This window comes from Cydia splendana, chromosome 18 (assembly GCF_910591565.1).
Source record: "Cydia splendana chromosome 18, ilCydSple1.2, whole genome shotgun sequence".
NCBI lineage: Eukaryota > Metazoa > Arthropoda > Insecta > Lepidoptera > Tortricidae > Cydia > Cydia splendana.
The window spans coordinates 1,648,331-1,674,701 of record NC_085977.1 but is presented as its reverse complement, the minus strand read 5'-3'; the positions used below and the strand labels follow the sequence as shown (position 1 = coordinate 1,674,701).

The following is a 26,371-nucleotide window of genomic DNA, read 5'->3' as shown; positions in this document are numbered from 1 at the left end:
CTAAAATACTTCGGTTATTTTTAATTGGTTACGCGTTACGGCTACAGTTTTTGGGGAAAATATCGGATGACAATTTAGAAAGAAGTTTATTAATGCGCAGCTAAACTGGGGAATGAATTGTCGCCACCTTCTAACCTTCAAGAAAAATAGTAGTTTGTGTTACAAGGGATCCAAATGATATACAGTGAAACCTGGATAAGTGAGACTTCAAGGGACGAGCAGATTTGTCTCACTTAAAGAGGTATTCCACTTACCCAGGCTCTCAGTTAACCAGGTACAAATACATTTCTGTCTCATTTACAGAGGGTCCCATTAATAGAGGTGAGAATAGAGGATATATCTCAGTTATAGAGGTGGTTAATAAGGTATTTTGTAATTAACTTTAAATGTTTAGGTAAAATAATCCTTGTCCCTAAATATTTTTTAAGTCTGTTTAAATATTTCTTTGAATTTATTTTGAATGATTTTCCAAAGGATAGATTTTTTCAATTAAATTTGATACGGACTTCATTGCGTCTTAGAAATTTATTAAATGAAAATTTGTTTATTCTTGTTACTTATCAAGATTTTCGATACTTTCGTTTCGATAATTTTATCTACATAAAGTAACTAAATGAAACTTATAGTCGTTTAGACACAATTAAGCAAATGCGGAATTTGTGGATAGACTAAGAGTTAGTAAGAATACGGAACTAGATCAATAAAGTCCAAGTTAGAGAGGTCATAAATTGACGTTATCTCAGATACAGAGGTAATTCGTATAAAATTCTAAAAAAAACAATTAGGAAAATTAATCTTATAAATATAGTCTCAGTAAAAGAGGTAAAATTCACTCTCTGTCTCAATTATAGAGGTAAATGTGACTATAAAATCAGAACAACAAATCCCAGTTATAGAGGTTCGTTTTATCTCACTAACAGAGGTAATTCAGTGCTAAAGTGTCGGGACCGCACCATGAGTCCCAGCTATAGAGGTTTCTCACTTATCCAGGTCCCACTTAACCAGGTTTCACTGTATTTCCGTCAAGGGCGTTCATTGAATCCTGAATGAAGCGATGGATTCTACAATAGAATCCTAAAGTAGAATCCTGAGCGTAATGAGGGATTCAAGTGTTAACGCCCAAGACGAAATAATTTTGATACCGTGTGACACATACTGCTTTTCACATCAACTATGAGGAAATTGTTATGTTCCAAAATATGTATTATTTGACCAAAAAAAAAATAGTATGCAAGAAAGAAAAAATCGTGTCCTAGAACAGAAAAGTACAACTTTGATCCCTCCTAGCAGGGAAGAAAAGTGTCACTTTGATCCCTCCTAGCGGGGAAGAAAAAGCCCTTTTTCGAATAGGTGATGTGAAAAGAGTATTTCCATCTTAAAGGCCGGCAACCCCTCAGGTGTTGCAGGTGTCCAAAGGCAACGGTAATTGCTTACCATCAGGCGATTCGACTGATTGTTTTCCTGCTTTATCATAAAACAAGACGAAGTTTTTCCTAATTTTTGCGTGACATGAAACCAGGGCCCTCTTTCTGATTAATTATGTTTAATCAAATTAAACCATAAGCGCGCAGCAGTATCTACCAACATTTCTTTGTGGTTTTATACAAGGATTTAGAGTCCGTAGGTCAGATAGAAATCGCTCTCGAATCTTCCAATAGCAAACAACCGTTTTGCACAAAACATACAAAATGTATAACAGAAAGAGGTTTACTAATAAGTCTAATTACCTTTAGGAAAACAATGCATTCTCAGAATGACCTCTTGGTTTTATCTTTGACACGCGGAGGAAGGCCCATATTAAAATTAATAGCAGCCTCATTTCTTACTGAAATTATTTCAGATTACTGTACCTTTAATTGCGAACAACTAAGAGTCATAAAATAATATTTATTGTCTATTCATAGAGAACTATTTCTGTCCGTTCAAGACGAGTCTCGTAAAATTTAGTTTTGGAATAACGAAGTAATCGGGCTCTCGAACAATAAGGGCGTTAATTTCAACCCCTTTGTCCACTCAAATAGAAAATTTTCATGTTCAACGCGGGAATGCGAATGCCATTTTCGTTTTATGACGTTTTTAAATGTAAATCACTGTGCTTTGTATTGAGACAACTCGTTAAGTTAACCAAGGGTTATTTGCGGTTTTTAATAAAAGCTTTGTGTTGAAATTAGTGGAAAAGCGAGTAATTTGAGCGATTATAAGGCTACGGCCGCACAGACAGGCGGCTTGCTTAGACGCAAGAGCCTAGTCTGCAGGCATAGCTGGGCTTGCAGTCTGTGCGGGGACGTAGCCGAAAAAACACACGTTTGTCTACTTCGATACACGTTAAGCGACTAGCTAGGCGCCAGTGCGGCCGGTTCCGAAATTTCTAGAATGTTAGTTTTAATCGCTACTCACTAGGTGACTCGCTAGGCTCTAGCTAGACGCTAAGCTGCCTTCTGTGCGTACGTAGCCTTAAAGAAAAGCAATTAACCGAGATAAAAAACCGAGTTACTAGTAAAAGAGTACTAGGAATCCATGAGCGCGGAGCTTTGATTCGTGCGTTACAGCGATGCTTGGAATTGTATGTTTGTTTGTGCGTTGTAAAACTGTTAGGGATCGTAAACGGTCGTGTGTGGTCAGCCCTTACGACGAATCCCGACCAGATGGGACCACATCAAAAGACTCTGTGGCGATAAAAAGGCGTTAATATGATTTAAAAGTCTGTACTAGTGAATGATTCTGCGTTCGTTTTTTTAGGTTAGCAATAAAATTAATTACATGTACCTAATTCTAAGGATAGTCAATTAGAGTTAGACAATGAAAAGTCTGCAACGATTTTGAAGCACGCGCAGTGCAAGTGTTGTTTAAAATGTCAAATTTCTATGAAATTATGACGTACAAATAACACTTGCACTGTGTATGTTATCAAAATCGTTGCAGACTTTTGTTGGTCGCTCTAGTGTTTACGTGAAAAATCGTAAGAATTATTCATAATTGGAATTACTTGTTCAATTGATCGAAAATAAAGAAATTAGAGCAAATAGAAGTGTTACATTTTTACAAAATTTTACTCGATTGATTTTCTCTGTAACAACAATTTTTAGAACCGAAAACTAGTACCAGACATAGCTATATTTTACGTAAATTTTCATGCCATGTTTCATGTAATTTAAGCATCTGCCCGATTCGAACTTTAAGATACGTCAATTAATAGATCCAGAAACGATATGGATTAGATGTGTCACGTGTCAGTGTCAAAAGTGACGTTTTTCTTTGAAGAAACGAACCCGTTTCGAACTTTAAGATACGTCAATTAATAGATCCAGAAACGATATGGATTAGATGTGTCCATGTGTCAGTGTCAAAAGTGACGTTTTTCTTTGAAGAAACGAACCCGTTTCGAACTTTAAGATACGTCAATTAATAGATCTAGAAACGATATGGATTAGATGTGTCAGTGTCAAAAGTGACGTTTTTGTTTGAGGAAACGTCACATTTGACACTGATATATCTAATCCATATCGTTTCTAGATCTAGTAACTGACGTATCTTAAGTTCGAATCGGGCCGCATATCGGCCGTTTTGAAATGCGAGCGTAACATCAATTGTATGGGAGCGGCTTTTTGTCGGAGGTACGTGTGACTGTTAATTAACAACATTCCACGATGACAGAACCCGGACTGTAAACACACACGTACCGTGCCTCCGTTACACCCAATACATTTCCCGCTAACGCCGGGAAATAACATTCCCATTTTCCAGGTATTTTCCGCACTCCATATTGGCGGGATTTGGCGGGATCATTAGCCTCCAGCCCCCGCATGAGGCCCTGGTACGCTGAGGGAACTATTGCCGAATTTTCCGGGATTTTCTTCTTATTTTCCACTCCCCTAGTTTGTTTTGTGAAAAACGGGCGGGAAAACATCGTGCTAGGGAGCACTTCAATTACACGTGTGTCTTTTGAAGGGCTGGGAATCCGCTTGAAGGGTTAGATGCCGATTTTTTAAATCCTAATTGTTGAAATTGCCACAGCTAAAAAAAATGCTTACAAAATTCCGTTAGCCACGGTGACAATTCTTGATCATTGATGCTATCTGAAAACTAAATGACAGAGACTTCTGTTAGTATCATTTCTCTTTTTTTATTGTTCCATTGGAGTTGACGGTTGCGCTTAGTGATCGGTTGATGAATTTAATGATAATAGTCACCTTACATATATCCTATGATAAGGCAGTTAAGGATGGTTGGCAGTCCTCAACTGCCCGTTTCTCCAGAAACTTCCTGCCTCGCAGTAAACTGTGGAATGAACTGTCGCCTAGGATATATTCGCAAGACTTTCATACCTACAAGAAAAAAGCGTACTACTCCCTCTAAATTATACACCTAAACCTTCCTCAAGAATCAATTGATTGGTGAAAACTGCATGAAAATCCGTTCAGTCGTTTTTGAGTTTATCACGAACATACAACACAAACAAACAGACAGACACGGCGGGGGACTTTATTTTATAAGATGTGAAATCTCTGCTATGACAACAGCGTGCGTTGCTTAACTTACATACTAATTAGTGAGTCCCCATATTTCACATACTATTACAATTAACTGACACCTCCAAATCCGTCAATCCTAATCCCCAAGGACCTTAATACCCAGAGGAAAAAATAATGTACAACTCTTGTCGGGAGCGTAGGAGTCCCATGATATCGGTACAAGCGATTGCACTTACGCGTCAGCTATCATATCGCGCGGTATCAGTCAGTCGCGACGCTGCATTAGCTTGTCGCCGACTCGATAAATCCTTGGTTTCATGATGCCTTGGTAGGTTAAGTAAAGGAGCGCTGGTGGCCAAGCAGTAAGAACGTGCACTTTCAATCCGGAGGTAGCGGGTTCAAAACCCCGGTTCGTACCAATGAGTTTTTCAGAACTTACCTACGAAATCCCATTAACCGGGGTTAACCGGGTAAACCGTTGACCCATGTCAAATTGTACTGATGAGCATGGGAACTCCAGGTTTAACCGGTTAACCCCGGGTTAGTGAATGGTGCAAGTGGCCCTTAGAGAAATATGACCATCATATCCGTACAAGTCGCATTTTAGGTATATAATAAGTACCTAAAACCACAACATACTTCGTATCATACATAACACAACTAAATCCAGCGCGAATCCAAGTAACGAAAAAACCTTATACGTAAAACCGTACCTTATATCATTTCCACCGGCCGATCCGGGCAAATCCCCGTATCCGGCGGGTAGGATCCGGTAATCCGGGTAATAATCCGGACGGGAGCGGGTGCAGACGTTTGATAATGGAGTATTAGAGGGAGTTATAATTGCTCAGTTATTATTGCCGTTGATTATCTTCGCTTTGGATTGCTTTTGAATTCTTTGGTAATTGCTTGTCCGGAAAAAGTGGTTGTCCGGAAGAGATCGCTTTTTAGCGATAAGACTGCCTGTTGTTCACCTCTTCTCTTGTTACTGTTTTATTTCTGTATTTTTATTATTACCTTATAATCTTACAAGGGATGAATTTTCTTTTACTTTCCTATCCTACGGCCCGCCATAAAAAAATGCCATACGTGATACGAAATCAATATTGAACGAAATAATTATTGAATTTCTTTTGTTTTGAAATCGAACGAAACAAACGAAAAGCAACTCTATTCCAATTAGGAATGGTTTAAATTACATTGAAGTAGTTCGTACTACAGTCCACCAAATATCATGGATTATGGAATGTGACCCTGGGGTCATGTGTGCGTCAAACCAGTAGAGACTATTATTTTGTCAACCTATACCGGCCTTTGCTAAATACTTGCGTCTTCTAAACTATACAATATTTTTAAGTACTTTTAGGGTTCCTCAAAAGGAAAAACGGAACCCTTTAGGATCACTCGTGCGTCTGTCTGTCCGTCTGTCCGTCTGTCACAGCCTATTTGCTCCAAAACTACTGGACCAATTAAGTTGACATTTGGTACACATATGCAAGTCTGTGACCCAAAGACGGACACGTAATGAAAACAAAAGAATTTTGAACATAGGGGGCACTTTTGGAGGGGAAATGAGAAAATTAAAAAACAAAGTTTTGCAAACCATATCGTGTTAAATTATTAAACGAAAGGGCTTATTTTGAGGATCTCAAATATATTTTTTTTATAATTTTATATTAAATAGTTTAGAAGTTATTTAAGAAAATAGGCAAAAAATGACCATTCCCCATTGACATGACCATTTTGAAAAAAATACACAAAATAGTTCTTCATCTCTAAATGACAGGAAAACCTATTAGAAATCTACAGTCAAGCGTGAGTCGGACTTAAGGAAAAAACACGCGGTTGGGCTGTTTTAGGGACACAGCCGTAATGTTTTAGGTAAAACGTGGTGTGGACAGCCATTGCGAAGGCCGAAGGCCGAGCTACGCTTATGTCCGAAGGCCCGAAGCGCAGAGACTATTAAAAACGCGCGGCCGAAGGCCGAGTTGCGGGAGGTTAGTGCTCAAACACAGAACAAAATTAATACCTACTTCAAGCGTCTGAAACTCATCATCATTAACTTAAGAGATATTCTCTTGTCGGTGGGGTATGTTCCAGCTTTTTGACTTTTTGATACGACAAGACCCCTACTTTTTCTTTCACTTGCTCTAAAAAGCTGCGTCTAGGTTTTCCTCTACCCCGCTTGTATCCTATCCGCCCCTCCAGGATAGTTTTAAAGAAGTGGTCGTGTCGTATTAAGTGTCCAATCATCTGAAACTACAGGCCTACATTTTGGAAAAAAACACGAAATATAGTTCTTTACCTGTTGATTACTGGAAAATCTATAAAAAGTCTGCAGTCAAGCGTGAGTCGGGCTTAAGATTAAAAATAGCGGGCCACGACCGCACTTGTTTACGTGAAACGTGGTGTGGATAGCTAGTGCGAAGGTCGAAGGCCAAGCTCTACGTGGGGCCAAAAGGCCTGAAGCATCCGAGAGAGGTGCGCCTCCAAGCTAGGTCGAAGGATGAGCTGTAGGAGGTTAGTGCTCAAACATAGAACAAATAATTGGTTTAAGTAGCTAAATGAGAAGACCGAACTGCCGTGTCAGACGTATATCTGTTATCTTGAAATAACAGAGAAACGCTCAACCAACGCAAAAAGAATATAGGCACTATGCTTAACATAACACTTGAACAAAATTTTGGTTAAAATTAAACAAATTTACTATAGTTATTGCGTAACTAACTATCCTCTGACAGCTCAGTTAAAAAACAAGGAAATGTCTGGCCGTGCCCCTAGCCAGCCGTGTGTTGTAAGTAAGTTGAATGTAAGAACTTGGCTTTGCTCGCTCGTTCGAAAATGAGTGCAGTACGGAACCCTTGGGACGCGAGTTCGACTCGCACTTAACCGGTTTTTTCTACTTATTAAGGCCCCAGTACACAATGGGCCACCGCCGGCCACTCCAAGGGACGCAGCCATGCGGTAGAATGAGATAGCAATATCACTTGCTCCCTCTAACGCATAAATGGGCCTCTTGGAGTGGCCGGCGATGGCCCATTGTGTACTGGGGCCTTAACATGAAATAAATGACTAAAATATAGCTAAAATGACTTTAAATTCTGAACAAGAAGGATATCCACCAAATACCAGGGATTATGGAATGTGACCCTGGGGTCATGTGTGCGTCAAGCCGGCCGGGCTATTATTGTATATAAGCCGATTATTGGGACCGACTCCCACTCGCTGTGAGCACGCAACGGTATAAGCGTTGTGTTACATGCTACTTATGAATAAACATTTAGAATAATATTTTCAATTTTTTTTTTTTGTAAAGGTAATTTGAAGTAAAGGATGACTCACGCTAGACCGGGCCGGGGCCGGGCCGGAGCTTCCGGCGCTTCATTTTCTATGGAAAGCACCACGTGATCACCGATAAGCCGTAATCATAGCAATAAACTTGAGAGCAAGGCGTCAAATATTGGGCCTAATATGTTGATTATTGGGGTGTTTACGCTAACTCTAACCTAACCTAAGAGTGTAGAGGACGGTATACTTGTTTACAACCGTCGTGTTATTAAAAATAATGATGGTTTTCTAGTTCTGTAAAATACCTTTAAAACGTTATGGTTCTTTGACATTAAAATTAAACACGTTTTTAACCTTTTCAATACACATGTTTCGTGTTGGTCTCAAATTACTCGGCAAAGTTAGAGTTCACAAAATAAATTAGTTGTAGTTAAATAAAATGCAGACTTATTTGTCAAAAGTCAGGTTTTACGTCTAAAATATTATTTATGGCATGCCCGAACGCTATATCGTCACTTACTTTGAAAAAACCGGGCAAGTGCGAGTCGGACTCGCGCACGAAGGGTTCCGTACCATAATGAAAAAAAAACTGAAAAAAAATGCAAAAAAAAAACGGTCACCCATCCTAGTAGGTACTGACGTTGCTTAACTTTGGTCAAAAATCACGTTTGTTGTATGGGAGCCCCATTTAAATCTTTATTTTATTCTGTTTTTAGTATTTGTTGTTATAGCGGCAACAGAAATACATCATCTGTGAAAATTTCAACTGTCTAGCTATCACGGTTCGTGAGATACAGCCTGGTGACAGACAGACGGACGGACGGACGGACGGACGGACAGCGAAGTCTTAGTAATAGGGTCCCGTTTTACCTTTTGGGTACGGAACCCTAAAAATATCGTATCTCACACTGCTACTCAAAGCTAAAACGCAGTAACTCTGTATGTGTCCCATACATAGTTAATACCACGTTATTCTTTTAGAAAACAACATACGAGTTTTTTAAAGTAGTCACGATATTCTAATAAGTTTTCATGTTTATTTTTCTTGATATCAGATAATGCGTTGACATTGCATGTTGTACTATAGTGAATATTGACTTCAAAAATTTAAAAAATAGAAATAAGTAGTACCTGTAGTATTTACTTAATTTATTGTTTAGTCCATAGATGTCGAAGAAAAATTTAATTAGAATGTCATAGAAAAAATATTACTTACACAAAAAAAAAGTGAATGAATGATGAAAATCGTATGATATTACACGTAACTATGTGTGAAATAAAAGAAACACGAAGGGTTTCGTGTTTATCATTTTGACTACATAATCTTAAAAATAAGTAATGACAGCTTGTGAAAATTAATATAAAAAAAAAACAAAAAAATACCTCAAACAAAATCCAAAGAAAAAAAATCGAAATCAATTTCAGTTAATACCAGTATAATATCGCAGGAATTCTAAAGTTAACGATGTATTCAATGAATACTCACACGAATACACATACTAAAACAACGGCTCTAATAATCGCAACGATTACATTAATGTATTTGGCACGATGGAAACAAAACCGTGAAAGCAATATGGCGTCATGTGAGCGCGGCTCGGTAAGTGGAATCGTACGTACATTTCCAAGTACGGCTGCGTCACGGGGCCGGTTGCACCGTGCGCCGGCGGTAACCACCGGCCGAATATTATTGCCGGTTAAGGGTTACGTTGGAGCTGCGCGTTGCTCTCAGGACATCGCTATAATATATGCATAGCGCTGTCTCGCTTACACAGTAGATCCGTGCGCGGATCAGGTGAAAGCAATATGGCGTCATGTGAGCGCGGCTCAGTCAGTGGAATCGTACGTACATTTCCAAGTACGGCTGTGTCACGGGGCCGGTTGCACCGTGCGCGGTTAGCGGGTCTGAGATTATTGACGGTTAACGGCTTGGACATCGAAACAAAACCGTAAAAGCAATATGGATGGCGTCATATGAGCGCGGCACAGTGAATGGAATTATACGTACATTTCCAAGTACCTACTAGGGCTTCCAAATACCGGACTTCTTTCAATACCGGTATTAATACCGAAACTGTCTTCATCAATACCGGGATCCCGGGATCCCGGTATTGACTGTGAATCGCTTAAAAATTTTGGGTTTTATTTAAAAAAGGCTCACTGTAACACCAGATATGTATGTCCTTAGCTTAGGATATTAAACAATAATCGCCATCTGCAATAATTATCATTTCACCCTCCAGGTTGGCAGTCATTTTATCCGCCTTGTTGACTTCACCAGTCACATTTTTAGTTCAACCTAATAAACCAGCCAATATTTATTCAAATTTGCCACCAAAAATTCGTTTGCCATACTACAATTCGTTTCTTTCTACTTTTTGATATAATTTTAAGAACTAATTATATTAATTATCCTGGACATCAGAATTCATCACCTAATATTTATCTAACGCATATGCTCAGATCTGGTTTCAATTAAATTAAATGATCTTTAATTAAATGGGCAAGTAATCTTCTTGATACAGCCGAATTTGATAATTTTAATAGATTTTAAACGTTATAATCGGCACAGTTTCCTTGTTTTTGAAAATACCGGGATCCCGGTATTGCATAAAAAAATACCGGTATTTAAAAATGTGTTTAAACAGACGGGATCCCGGTATTTCGGGATCCCGGGATCCCGGTATTGGAAGCCCTAGTACCTACGACAGCATCACAGGCTCGGCCACACCGGGACCGTTAAATATTAGTGATAATTAGCTCTTCCATTTCATATTCTATACCCAAATTAGTATACTGCAAGTCTGTAAGTTTCTTTAAATTCAAACTGCTTGTTGAGATGTTAACTAATCAATAAAGATGTTAATACGTAAAAGTTGAACTGTATAACATATTCTAATAAAATTTACAGAAAAAGAGCAAGAGCAAACTAATAGTATTAATACGTAGGTATAAGAAAAGAAATAAATAAACAAGACCTTAAAGTTTAGAACGCGTTGCAGTAAATCCCGCGGGCTATCTGTGACAACTGAAGGGGTTATCTGACGCGACGCTTCGCTTCTAATTATATGTATCCTGAGTAAAGAATAGACATTTGTATTGTACGTTGTTTTAGTGAGATTAGAAATGGCGGCGGTTAGTGAGAGGATAGAAGCAATTCGTTACATGTGTATGTTTGCAGTCGGTATTTCCAATAGAATTTACTGGTCACATTAGGTATATTATATTCCTTTTAGAGTACTTTAAGCTCTGCTTTCATAGGACTAGATATACTTAATAACATTTCTTTGTCCCATTTTTTATTTTTTTATTTTTTTTTCGTCTTAAGTTAGGTATTTTTATAATATGAATATAAAAGTAAAATATAAAAACACTTACAAAACAATAAAAAATACATATAAACACATTTTTTTATTATTATTAAGAGTTTTACATTTGAATACATACCTTCCTCCTTTTCTAACTTCTCTTCTGATACTAAACAATAATAAGTTAATAAGTGTTCCGTGAACAAAGTATTGCACGGAACACTAAAAATCGTATTGTTCCGAGTCTGTCGCGTCGGTATTTTACAGACACATTTTCGCATTTATAATTCAATACTTTCAAGCTTAGAATAAATTTAAAAGTGGAAAAATTTACTATCTTCGATGAGACTTGAACTCACGGCCTCTGGATACTCCAGCGCTCTGCCACCTGAGCCACCAAGACCATAGCTAGCAAAGTTTTCCACCATATGGGTTAGGGTTATGGGTTGGGTTTCAATACATTCTTTTGTCAGTTTAATTTTAAAGCAGTTAACTATAGCTTAACTACTAGAGTGCCACCGGGCCGTCGTGGCCCGCTGCAAGGAATGTAAATAGAACCGAGGCAACCACGCTCCGTTAAGAAAAACGCTTTTAATTATTGAAAATAACATCCGCGTTCGTAACGTCACGACTGTGACGAGACTAGTCTAGGGTTAACTACCCAATCATTGGCACAATATACCAGTCATTGACACTATGTTTGACATTATAGGCAATGTTATGGACGTTTATGGTACAGTCACCTGCAATAATAATATGTTACTCTTCTAGGCTGCAAAAATATGTGACACGCTCTTATGGCTCTACAATTAAGATCGTGTCAGATATTTTTGCGGCCGTTGTTGTGTGACATATTTATTGCAGGTGACTGTACCGTAAAACTACCCAACTATAGTTTAGTACAGTCAAGTGTATAAATATGGGTGCACAAATCATCTCAAAAATATCTCCCATAGCTCTTATAGCAAGAACTAATAGGACATATTTTTGACTAAGTATGTAAGTTTCCTTGCGGTGATGCTGTTTAGCAAAAATGTGTTAACCCACATTAATTTTGCAATAAAATGTCAACTTTAAGCGTCACTTTTTTGAGTTGACATCTTGTTGCAAAATGAATGTGGGTTGACACATTATTGCTTATCGGCATCGTGCTATGTTTGATAGAAATCGATTTCCAAAATGATGTAAGGCATTTTTGCGTCCATTTTTTTTGGCATATTGCATAAGGGGGTTATTAAATTTCTTAATTTCATAGTTATTCCTTCTGTCTAATTTTATCTGGGATGGAGTATAGGTACTTACATTATTCAAACAAAACATACATAAGAAAACAAAACACATATTTCAAAAATTATCAGCTGCTATCGAAGGAGCCGTTATCTTATCCTTTCGTATCTTGACAGTGAATTGACAGACATTTGACAGGTGACTGATGGTGTGTTATATATAGATTTACAGGTCATGTTATTATGTTTATATTTTTTTATATGCTGTGTACTTTTACGGTCGTAATAATACTAATATTGTAGTTTAGTTGCAAGTTAATGTGACTGAGACATAATGAAAGGCATTAAAATATGAGCTAGGGTTTATAAAACGAACTAAAAGCGTGTTTCATAAAAACATCACACTCTCTCAAAAGGTACTTTAAACTATTTTTATTATAGAAATTACAAATAATCAGTCCTTTTAAATATAATTAAAAAAAAAATATTTAGAGAAATGAAATGTGATGGAAGCGTATTTTATGTTTAAGTTAAATGTTAATGTTAACTTGAAATTTTCTGGTTCAGTGTTACCAGGTCATAAGTTCTAACGACGTGTTTTCTTTTGTTACAGATGCAATGGGTGAGTCAGCAGTAACGCCGTAAATCAAACCACACATAAAATTTGTGTTAACAAAAATTCCAATCTTCATAAAACTCGAAAAATCATTATGCGCCGAACGCGCTTTTTTATATTTATACTCAAAATAAGTCAATTTGAAGACTAGGAGCCCAGGAGTCAGAGGGGATTCGCCAAGCGTCATAAACTTTGATTGGGTCATTAAAGCATGTTAATTTATTAGCTTTCGAACGCACCCGATTTACAACAAATCAAAAAAGAACTTTAAAACTTCACTATTAAGGTTGAAAATTGATCGTAGATTTAAAGGTGTTTTATGCCGTTTCTGATAGGAGACGAACGCGTGTAATCGAAAATCACCTCTGCTGTAATTAAGTTACGGTGTAAACTCGTAAAGTGACACGGGAACGAAACCACTATTTATTTTTTATTGATTTCGAATTAGTGTAGTTTTCTTCTCAAAATGGTTAACAATGACAATATTTGCGAGATTAAATAATAGTTATTCAGTCTTAAAACAAAGGAACGTAAATGTCTCAAGTCAAGTCCGTATAAAACCTAAATTTAAGTTAAAACCCAAAGGTTACAGATAGCATTGTACATTTTATTACTTTTTAATGCAAAAACGGCAGATTGACAAATTCATTTATAAACGCGTCCCAATTCCAAAATTAAAACGTTTTAAATTTCAAATTTGGAACCAATATCGAGGGATAAAATTGCAAGCTTGATAATTTAAAATCGATTACTTTAAAAAATAACTGTATTCCAACCGCATAAAGTTGAAAATTAAATAAAAGTAAAGCCACAATACGTCTTTGCAAGAATCACCCGTTTAAATTCAGAACGTGAAAACAAATTAAAAATAAAAACTAACAATCAATCGAACACGAAAACACACTTCGCTATTTATCATAAAATATGGACGTTCGAAATTGAACTCGTACGTCTCTGTCTATCTTGGCGGGTGTGAGTGAGAAGGTGGATGTTCGAAGTTGTTGATTTGCTCATGTCGGTATCTGTGGGATATTAATTACAGGTATAATGAGTATTGTTTCGTTGAACGATTGTGATCTGAGTGTACGTGAAAGGGTTCAGTAGGTATAAAAAATGTAATATAGTTGGTCAAACCAATTTGTCAGTCAGTAAGAACCAGGAAAACTATGCTCATCCTTTTCTTTTGGGTGCTAGTACTAGAGTAAGTACGAAATATCATTTGATATTTACCACTAGCTTTTCGGTGAAGGAAAACATCGTAAGGAAACCTGCATACATCTGCGATGAAATTCAAAGGTGTAAGTATGTGAAGTCCCCAATCCGCATTGGGCTAGCGTGGGGACTATAGCCCAAGCCCTCTCGCGCATCAGAGGAGGCCTTTGCCCAGCAGTGGGACGTATATAGGCTGAATTATTATTATATTATTATTTATTATACTAGAGTAAGACAAAGATAGTGTGATTGTCTGTCTATGATTGAAATGAGACAGTCCTTTGACAAACTAGAAATCTTTTACAAATCAACATGTTTTTGTGTGAAGTATTTTACTTTTCTTGTCATATCAAGTCAGAAGCCTTTAGTATCCCTAATATGTATTAATATTATAAATACGAAAGCAATTCTGTCTGTCTGTTACCTCTTCACGCTTAAACCGCAAAACTGATTTAGTTGAAATATTGTATGGATGGAAAAGTTCTGTACCGGGAAAGGATACAAGTTTTTTGTTCTATGGGTGAGCCAAAATTTTTATAGCTACTTCGGGGTTGGTCTCATAATAAAAGTTGTAATTATGACCTAAGTATCTATATAATCTTAATCACCATTCAAAATTTAATCAAGGGTTAAAAAAACTCCCCATATAGGTACGTTTTCATGGATGTATGGAAGACAAATTAAAGTAGGTACAGTCGACGTCAAAGATATGTTTACAGTTTTGCACCTTACTCCTTTGTAATAAGGCGAAAAGTGTAAACATATTTTTGACGTTGACTGTACAAGAGTGGAAAAAAATGTTTTTGCAATACTGCTGTCAATTACCTATACATATATAAGGTCAATGTGGCGAAGTCCGGCATACTTTTTTTTTTTTGACTTTGGAGTGATCTAGTTCCGTTAATTATTCACCTATGTCACTGCTTGTAATCGCATACGATGAAGAATTTAATAATTAATAGTTTAGCCTTAGTGACAGATCATTTCAAGCACAAATTAAGCAAAAACAATGGCATTTTTTAAAATTCGGCGAGCAGACGGACTTCCCGTGCAGTTTAAGGGAAGTCCGTCTAGTTATGATATCAGCCAATATATGGGTGCGTATATGTTCGTAGTCAAATTCCTAAAAAGAACGGATCAAGACAATGAAAAGTGTATTTTAAACTTGTTAATATACGGTTCAGATTCGAAATAAACACCATTTTTCTAAAACAAAGGCAAGTCCGGCATATACTACCAAAATGGGGTGGTAAACCTTTATTGCAAATAATTAAACATAATTATTTTTTTGATTTCCGAAATAAAAGATCAATAGTAATTTTAAAATGAATTTTAATCGTTTCTTTTAATATACTGAGATCAAAATTTAATAAAGTAACATCATGCGCACAGATTTTTTGATACCTTATCAAATCGTTATAATATTAAAATCGCAAAAACAGTTGGTAATCTCTGATTTAACGAAATTCCGGCATATGACGGACTTGCCTTGAACATAATAGACGGACTTTCCAACTTAGTCAAATTTTAATATGATAAATTGTGGAATGTATAATTACAAAACTAAGCTAATTTCTAATATTTTAAAAAAAGAATAAAGACAGCTGGTTCTTATGCTACCTATGTAGTAACTTTCTGATGCACAATCTTTTCAAAAACTATTTTTAACAATTTTTTTTCGAACGGCTGTCGCACTATGACTTCGAGTTCAAAACACGAAATGACTTATTGAGGCGGATTGCTCTGAAGTTGGTTGTCACAGCGCCATCTGTTTTACAGAGACGGAACTAGCGCGAAAAACTGGTTAATCGACTGGACTCCAAAGTCGCATACGCCTTAAAATTCAAAAGTTATAACGTATTGACGGACTTGCCTTGTAGACGGACTTACCCACAGTGACCTTAATTCTGAAATCACTGTAACCACAAATTGTATCACAATTTGCTGATTTTAATCGAACCCTTTCGCCCAATAAGCACCGCTGCCTAGGGAACCCCGATTTTGATTAATGGCATCCGAATCCAATAGATATCGACAACAAAACGAAATTAGCCGCCGTTTATTTATATACGGTTATCGATATGGTTGCAACACTGGGACGTCTATTAGACACTCGTCACACCATACGACTTTTAGACAGTCACTGTCTTAAAGACTGGCAGTAAGTAATCTAATATTTCTCAAAATAATACGAAGTGTTATAGAGGATAGTAGACGACCACTCCTCCATACAGACGAAGTTCCCATTATCCTCTCTAGATATTAACTTTATAAAAAATAATTTTACGTTATTTGATCTACATATAGCCCAAGTAGCATGGAAGTGTCGGCAACATCAATATAGCAGCCAATTAAGAACTTAGAGTGATTTAAGGGACGTATAATAGTGTCAGAAAAGATTTAAGCTGTATAAAAGGTACTTTACCGACATTATACAGCTCAAGCTGTATAAAATCATTATAAAGGATTCTGCGGAAGCATGGGGTGCTTTATCAGAATATAAAAAATCTACTATAAAACGAAAAGTGTTGTGAGAGACTACAAGCTAATTCTATCGTAAAAGCTGTATACAGGCTGTATTGTAGTAACACTTGGCAGTTTTAGCTGTACAAAAGTATCTGTCAACTCCGTTTTAAAACATTAAGTGTTGTGAAACACTACAAGCTAATTTTATCGTAAAAGCTGTATACAGGCTGTATTGTAGTATCACTTGGCACTTGTAGCTGTACAAATGTATCTGTCAACCCCGTTTTAAAGCTATTTCTTATGGCGTAATCTTACTCTCCTATAAGAATAGTAGTTGTATAACTTCTGTCTGTAAGGGTATTATAAAACCAAATGAATAAATGGCAGCTATAGTACAGCTTTTTTCTGTATTACTGATAGAGTCGCTTATAACAATCTTTTGGCGTAATTTTACACTCGTATAAGTATAGTAGTGTAATGATTTATGAAAATAAGTGTATTATAAAACTAAAGGAATATATGACAGTTACAGTACAGGTCTTTTATTTGTTATACGGATCTCTAAAGAGAATTATAATTATTACTTATGTACGGAGAACCGAAATACAGCCAAACAAATACAAATATTCTATTATAAAGCTGTTTTAATTACAAAAGCTGTAAAAGACACTCCATTTATTACACAGCACAGCTACTAAGATTATAATGCTCTCCAACTATCCTGTAGGCTGTTTAAAAATTGTCGCCATTATACAATAAAAAAAAACGTATTTGTAAATATAATTAAAGAAATACTTGCAAATATTTAGCAGACTAACGCCGTGTTATGATAACCAGCTAAAATAAATTGTTTAGCCTTAAAATTAATATTTATAAATATGTTTGATACTCTAACCTTAAAAACAAACAGTAACTTTGCCGATTTTTGATATTTTCCTTATGGTTTCTCTTTGTTATTTTGCAGGCGCGTAAATATTTTGCCAGAAAAGATACACAGGTTCACAATAAATAATAATCCGCACTTACTAATAATGTAATATTCCATTCAAGTCCTGTATAATATTTACTTTTACTTTTACCATACACTGTAACACTTTATTGTCGCCATTACTATATTACGAATGAACAAGATTAAGACATTTTAGTTTCTTAAATGATTATTATTCTCTTGTAATTCTTTCTTATAACTCATTTAGAACTTATATTCTTATATCGTACTTATAAAAGATTATCTGTAGTGTTAAGGTTTCCTGTTACACCGAAATATAGCTGTAATGCAGCTATTATGCAGCTTATGTATTGCTTATACAGCTACTCTACAGCTCTAATAACGCCAAAGGCTGTATAATTTGGGCCCTTTTTTTACTTATAAGGGCTGTATAAGCGCTTATACAGCCTTTGTACAGCCTAACTGTACAGCTTATAGTATACAAATAAACTTTAATACAGCTTATATACAGCTTGCAATGCTACTTGGGAGGGTAATTCGCCACTTCGCCAGTAACTGGCCAGTTTTAGAAACTGGCCGCCCTAAACTAAAAATGAATTCTATGGAGGTTTTGGGATTATACTGACCAACTTTTACTATGGGAGCAAGCCCGAAATCGCGAAAATAAATTTAGCTGTTTCATACATTTTGGCTGGTCCATTTTCTATGGGAGGGTAAAATTTTTTTCGCGTTTTCGGGGATGGTCCCATAGTAAAAGTTGTTCAGTATAATCCCAAAACCTCCCTGTCAAAAGGAATGCAGTTATATTTCAGCCACCGTGTATGTAATCCGGTAAAAAGGTACATAAATCTTAAAAATTAAATCAAAGAGAGCAAAAACCTGCTAAAATGAATCAACACGCGTGTTCCAAATCTAATCAGATGCACAAGCCACTGGCACAAGCTAATTTGAGAATGTGCAAATGCAAAATTGTCAGTAAAAAGTAAAAAGGCGTAATTAGAGTTAATTGCCATTAAAGAGATGACGCGATATGACGCGTGATGGCGTCGCCAGATAGATATGGCTATTAGTCTCTGGTAAGAATTATTTTTTAATTATGAAGGGAATAGTTAAATGAGCGATATTGTAAAAACATGATCACCGTACATATACTGTTTAAAGTGTTTAAACGATCAAAAAAAAATGAGCGAATGAAATCAACTAATTTAATAGCGATGGCTATATTTTAATCTACTACAATGTCTACAATAATAGTACATTATGATACAAGTGCGAAAAATATACCACGAGTTCTTAATTTTTTTTAAGGCGTATTAAAAATAAAGACTGTAAGTAGGTAGGTACCTACGACATATAAGCACCTATGACTCTAAATCTATGACTGAATCTAGAACGCTAATACCTAACGCTAATAACTTCGGGACCTTATTTATAAAATAAACTGCAAAACTTAAGGAACTAATCATAAGAAGGTACTTTATTATTTAGATATCTATTTATCCGTTTCCGACTTGTACAAGAAATCTTGAGGCAACAGAAAAAACACCATAAACAATCCACAAAACGCCCCTATTGACATTAAAAAACGCGGCAATCGAGCAAACATTCAAATTTGGAACACTCCAAGATGGCGACCTTCACGCCGCGCAATGATTTACGCGCGAGGTCGACAACCGGCCGAATTTCGTTCAGAAATGCACTCGCCGTAATTTATTTGTGACCATCTATTATTTTGTAGACTCACGAGGTCCTAAACGCTGCTGACATTAAATATATCATTTTACGCGGCGGAGGCACTGCGAGCGCTCTGTCTCGCTTTTACAAGAGTAAAATAGGGTAGCGCGAGCGAGACAAAGGTTGGTGCCACAGAGTAGTGCGCGTTTTCACTTTTTATAGTAGCAATATATTTGATCAGCTGATCGTAGTGACGTTTACTACTCGTGGCTCGTGTGTAATGTTTTTCATAATTTATAATACGGTTTTTATTCAAGTTGGGTAGGTCGTGGTTTATTTATAACGTGGGATATTTATCTAACGGCTGTATCCGCCATGGCCGATAAATCGCGGTTTCGTTAATTTCCCATTTGTTTACCGAATGTCACTTTAATTTTAATTAATGTGTTTAGTGTCTAGATGGCGGTGTTTTTAATCTGTGCACAATGGCCAATTCTGCGGTTTTTCTCGGTGTAATTATTTATTACAGCTGGTTGCATTTTAGTACAAATTTGTTTTAGTGGCTGCTAAATACGTATTATATCGTAGATAACATTAATGTTTAATCTATCGGAGCATTATATTACCCGCCTAATGTAACTAAAGAATCTGCCGGCGTATTATGGATGGCTTTATCCATCTTTATCCACGTGATAAAATAACTGTCACTTTTTAACACCGTAGTAAGTGACGGACACCGTTTAACACGCTGTCACGGAGACAAGAACGACCATCATATCCGTACTGATTCTTAATAAGATAGTACGTTATACCAGAACAGTTATTTTGTATGGGATTCAAACAACTTCAAAATAACAACGCACGCGTTCGGATTATAGTATGTTAGATATAAAACATAAGTAGGTTTTGTTCTGTGTTTGAAATGAGACCAGTCTATGGCCAAACTATAAAAATACCGGACAAGTGCGAGTCGGGTTCGCCCGCCGGCCGTACTTTTTAGTATTTGTTGTTATAGCGACAATAGAAATACATCATCTGTGAAAATTTCAACTGTCTAGCTATCACGGTTCATGAGATACAGCCTGGTGACAGACAGACGGACGGACAGTGGAGTCTTAGTAATAGGGTCCCGTTTTTACCCTTTGGGTACGGAACCCTAAAAATTACGTTTTGAATTTGTGTAGTACTTGTGTAGTAGTTGTAGTACTGGCCGCGTAGCCAAGATGCCAATCGCTCACGTTCCGTAGCGATCGAAACGGAACTGTCACTGTCGCACTAATATGGAAGAGTGATAGAGAGACATAAAGCTTTTCGTTGTCGAAGCGATAGCGATTGTAACCTTGGCTAGGCCGGCTGGACTATATTTGGGTGGTATTACGGTTTTCAAAATCATGATAATTCAAAACACTTCGGAACACCGATAGCTAGCTTACCTCAAAACTTATTATAATAGCATCATACATTAAGAATAACTTTAAAAACACAACATTATAACATGAACACATGCCTAAACACATGGCATACAAAAATACATACCCACCGGGCGACATGTGCTGGCTGTGAATATTTTCGGAGCATTTGGACCGATCGATTTCGGAAATCCATTCTTTTGGGTGAGCTTAATGTGGATATGCCTTTAAGAAACTCTCGAATTAGTTTGATCTTGGAATCTAATCATCTCATTGTTAATGGTAAAAATATCTAAAATGGTAAATAAATCTTCGGCCTAGTTCATTAACTAATTTTACACAAACTTGGAAATCTACCGAGTCTCGCATTAATCTTGTATTTAATAGATATATTCATAACAAAAATAATTAATGGTCGTGCTCATCGCACGAGTTGTTTTAGTCCCTTATGAGGCTTCGAATGTTGTCTGAATGAGATCATTCTTACATCATCATCATAATTTTAAGAGCCTGGCTCTTGTCGGTGGAGTAGTCGCTCTTACAAATACCAATACTACTACTACCAATTTTATTTTTACCCTAATAGCGTTATTCATAAAATCATAACATTTATCAATCAAATGTAATAAACCGTCATTTTAAAAATTTTATTAGTTAAAAAAAATTAACAGTGGTTTGTAAGCGATTACTAAGTTTTACGATTAAAAGGGTAAATATTTTGTTTTCTTTAATGCTTTTCTTTTTTTGAGTGTACTAACGAATACCGTACTATTTCAAGCCACATTCGAATTTCAAACTGCCGTCGTATCCACACTATGGAAGCATTAGCGTATCGCGCGGTCTAACGTCATTAATCTGCGTGACAGTTCAAAATTTAGTTACGGAGGGCGCCTCCTCCCCTCCACCTGAGGGGGTTTAATGATACAGAGTGCCGGGAAATTGGAGAGGTTACAGAAAAATAAACGAAAATATATTTTTGATTGTAAATAAGTTTATGTCAAACAAAACATTTTTATACAAGTTTTTTTTCGCTGACTGTACCTAACAAACACAATTAGGTTGCGTTGTTTTAATACAGAGTTCCTATGGCCATCTCCTATGTTCATCATCAGATCGATGGTACCATATACCATAATATTGCATTGACACCCAACTTACATTATGTATGTGAATGTTCAGAGTTCAATCGAATTATGGCAAAGGTTTAATTTAGTTTGCAAGATTTTACCCGAACATTATAAATACCTACATAAAAAGTCCATTGTGGATTTCATTGTGATTTATTGTGAAAATTCGAGAGAATTATAACAAGGAAAAAATTTATAGGTCGAAAATGGTTAGGCAACGAGTGTACCACAGGGCTCTGTCATAGGTCCAATCCTTCTCATATCGCCTATTGTCCTTCGAGCAACACGGAAGGGAGGCGGCATTCGCACTATTTCCCCTCTGCCGAGGTACAAGATTAGCACGTCAATCTAATCTAGCGCGGGTAATAAAACTAGTTGCACTTGGATTTTTCACTAGACCGAGTCTAGACGCGCGCCTGAACACTGCTGCACAAAAATGCCTGTTTGCTCGGTTTTTTGTTGTAAAAAGAGTTCGGGGACATCAAATTTACAAAAAGAAAGTGTTTCATTTCACATGTAATATTTTTTTTTACATATCATACGTTTAATTACATTCAAACACAATTATTATATTTTAGTCTCATGTAATTGTTGGATTTATCGATTTTGCTCGCTCAGTACAAATTGCGGATCGGTCGAGCGACAAATCCGACTTCTCATCTCTCTGAATACAATAACATACTTCAACGAAAATATGTTAGTGTGCGTGTTGTGACACTTGTCACTCGTCCGCGGTACACAAAAAGAGATCGAGGTTTGCAAGATTTGTCTTTGACTTGTGTCATTTTCTATGTATTTGTATCGTCATTACAGATTGGATTTTGTATGTAAGTGTGTGAGAAGTGCGACTGTGTGCACCTTTCCCCCCGCGAAAAATGGCAGAAAGATTTGTACGGTGAGATATCGCTTGGGCCCCTCCCTTCCGATGTGTCGGAAGCCGGTGTTGCTCGAAGCTATTGTCAGTATTTTAGGACACATGTACATAATTATTTATATCAAATTTCGATCCAAGCAACCAGAGGATCATAATATCATAAGAGCGATGTATCCAAGTTCGAGCGTGCTGCAGACAGCCCACATTCCCATCGCCTACACAACCAACACCAACTCCATCTTCCAGCCCCACCATTATAACCTGACCTCCACGTACATGTGTAGTTGTACGCTCTTATACTGGTTTTGAAATGCTCAAGCTTGGAAGGCTGTTGGAATGACGCTCTGAGGATGCCCCGCCGGGGTGCCATTGCCAGACGTTCACGTTGCTAATTACTTTCTGCTAAGCTATGAGCTTGGTAATTTGGATTGTATCGGGAATGATATTGGAAAGATTCCTATGGTCTTTCTTAGTTAGGCAGTTATTCGTTTTCCGTTGCTACATAACAAAAACCTGATGTATTAATTATCCTTGCAGTTTCAGAACAATGAAAAAAAACGGAGAAGAGATTATAAAACTCCGTTTACATTGCCCAAAACATTCCTAAAGTTATACCAAGAAAAGTCTGCAGCGATTTTAATACCATACGCAGTGCAAGTGTTATTTATACGTCATAATTTCATAGAAGTTTGACGTTTAAAATAACACTTGCACTGCGTGTGCTATCAAAGTCGCTGCAGACTTTTCTTGGTCTAACTCTATTACTTTACTATAAAATAACTATCATACAATACACAACGCAATAACAATTCGTAATGACAGCTTTAGACATGTTTACTAGCTAGTTATTTTTACAACTTAGCGCCACTTGAATCATCCCACTAACCCGGGGTTTTAGCCGGTTAAAGGTTAAACCGTACATCAGTGTCAAATTGTACTGGTAACCATGGTAACTCCAGGTTTAACCGGTTGACCCCGGGTTAGTGAAGGTGCAAGTGGCCCTTATACAAACTCGAATTTAAGTTAAATTGATACGTGCGCGTGTGCTGAATCAGGGCCATGTTGCATAATAAACTACAACTAATATTACAAGCGGAACTCCTTTTCTAATAAGTGAAGTTAGAAAAGGAGTTCCGCTTGTAATATTAGTTGTAGTTTATTATGCAACACGGCCCAGGTCAGTGGAACTGCTACTATTTGCCTAAATTAAAAGGATATTTTCAAAAATGTCACTGAACTTTTAGAACAGGCAGTAACCCAGGGCTGTCACAAAATGCTGTCGAATTTCCTGTCACAGACAACAATGTAAAAGTGCTAGTTTTCACAATTCTCTACACGGAAACACTCAAACTTAAAGTTTTAACAGAAACTTGTTAAGAAAAGATAAGTCCGCTGACGATATTGCGTTGTCATCGAAACTACACCCAACTGCAAAACAGTCATAGATACTTTTAAATTTGAACAATGACGTTTAGTTCGAAAACTTCTGTTATTTCAGCAGTTTACTTGATATCTATCTATTTTATAATCGAGCTAGCTTGTCACTACAGTTTGTGAAAGTATGTACATGTACTGTCAAAAGAAATATAATTATATGCGTGTATTTTTAATAACTGTTTGCTTCTACCATAAATACCTCAACTAGGTATAAAGATAAAGATATTTTTTTGTCAAAGTTGAGTAAAGTAATATAGAGATGTTATATTGTACAGAGTTGGTAGTAATTAGTATGGTTGGTAGAGTTAGACCAAGAAAAGTCTGTAGCGATTTGATAGCCCACGCAGTGCAAGTGTTATTTTAAACGTCAAACTTCTATGAAATTATAACGTGTAGATAACACTTGCACTGCATGGGCTATCAAAATCGCTGCAGACTTTTATTGGTCTAACTCAAAGTATGGTTTTCTAAGTATACCTATGTATTTCTTCTCTTTTATTGGATTGGAGACTCGAATGACTGATGAAAATACTGTTATTTATAAATAGGTATTATGATCATATGTTGGCACAGTTTACCGACCCAATGGCAGAACTTTTAATGTGCTACCTTCCTTTTAGTCAAATAAAAGACGTAGACGTAGACGTAAAATTTTACTTTTGTAATCAAGTCTTTTGAAAATCTTGTATCGATTCAGTAAAATCACGGATACCTCCAACAAAGCCCGCCAATATATCACCTTTGAACCTTTTAATCAGCCAAGATCATTGACCCATAAACTCAGAGACCTACGCTCCAAAAACGTGCCTCCCTCGTAAGGCCGTGTCATACCCGCTTGTAATTTTTTTCTCGGCGTCGGCATGAGTAATCACATTTTTCTATACGTTCCGCATTTATACGAGCGCCAACCCTATTTTCAAAACGCCTTATAATGCTCAACTTATAAAATCGACCGTAATTTAATCTCGATAAAGGTGAATTTTGATTGTTGTGTGTTAGGGTTGTGAAATTTATGAAAATGGTACCGCCACGGTATGTCGAGCCCGCGTGACGAGCATATTTCGACTCGTAGTGTTTTTCTTTTTTTTCGCCCCGCTCTGGGCAGTTCCGTGCAGTGGATGATTTTTTAATGGTAATGTTACATTACTGAAAAATATTCTTAGCTTCAAATCAAACTGCTGTTTAGCTTTGTATTAAGTCTTCTTCACCCACACACCTGATTTTTTTTCAAATTCTTTCTATAAGTTTTATAGTGTTGTTCCATTTACCAGTAACAAAAAGTGACTTCTATTAGAAATTGAGCGTTTTGACAATATTATTGCTAACTTTTACTACACATAAATCTCCTAGTTTTACGAAAAGCAGGTGCGCTAGTTAATAAAGTAGCCCCTAAAATTGGAAAAGTCGGGAGCGTTTTTTGAGCGACTCCCCTCACGGTCATCATCAGAACACCATTACCACGCCCATAGTTTACACTACACTTACAACACGGACTACACTAGTTTAGTTTTTTAGAGGGAACTGTAGGGAGGAACATGAAACGGGAAACTACATAATAGGCCACTTGCACCATACACTAACCCGGGGTTAAACGGTTAAACCTAGAGATACGGCCTATCAGAGATGATGTGGAAGGCATTAAAACGCTTCAATATGGTCTTCTGTATATTTTTTTCAACCACATTAGCTAAAATATAATACTTATGTTGACTACTCTTGATGGCTGCCACTTTAGGAATACCGATCCGCACCCCGTTTCATCTGACAGCCAGATCAGATTCTAAATTCAAATAGAGTGACTAACCAGAGTCACTGATAAACAAACCTTTACAATACCATGGTCACTAGTACAATTTGAAACTGGGTTAACGGTTTAACCGCTTAACCCCGGGCTCACTAGCACCATCCCACTGGATGTTGCAAGTGGCGCTAAGAGTAGAATGTAGGGAAAACTATAGGGAGAATCAAGAGAGACAAGAAAGTACTAGTTCAGTTTTTAGAGAGTGAGGACTGTAAGATAATCATTAGGGAGGAAGAAGATACTCTGAAAATAGAGTAGTGTAGTTTTTTGTAAGGTCTCGTGGGAAAACGATGGGGAAGGGTAGAAAAATTTGCCGATCGGCATCCAATCGTGAGGATTATGTTTAGGATGCATGACGATGCCACGTATGATGTTAAAGTCGGACGAAGCAAACTCTGCAAGTCATTTTCAATGGCAAAGTGTGGTAATGTCATCATTAATGACAATTTTTATGAAAATATGAAGTTTATAATGACACTACTTTGTTCGGTTCAAGTTGGTGCAAGTTGGCC

The 26,371-nt window shown here is 36.8% G+C and overlaps 1 protein-coding gene across 2 annotated transcripts in view; it reads left to right on the top strand.

Annotated features, from left to right (window-relative positions):
* The window catches only part of LOC134799339 (homeobox protein homothorax), a 346,576-nt gene that overhangs the window by 153,447 nt on the left and 166,758 nt on the right, over window positions 1–26,371 (top strand). For both annotated transcript variants that reach the window (XM_063771743.1, XM_063771744.1), the window contains exon 8: window positions 12,908–12,916. In XM_063771743.1, the coding sequence (XP_063627813.1) occupies window positions 12,908–12,916 (9 nt within the window). The remainder of the gene's footprint in view (window positions 1–12,907; window positions 12,917–26,371) is intronic.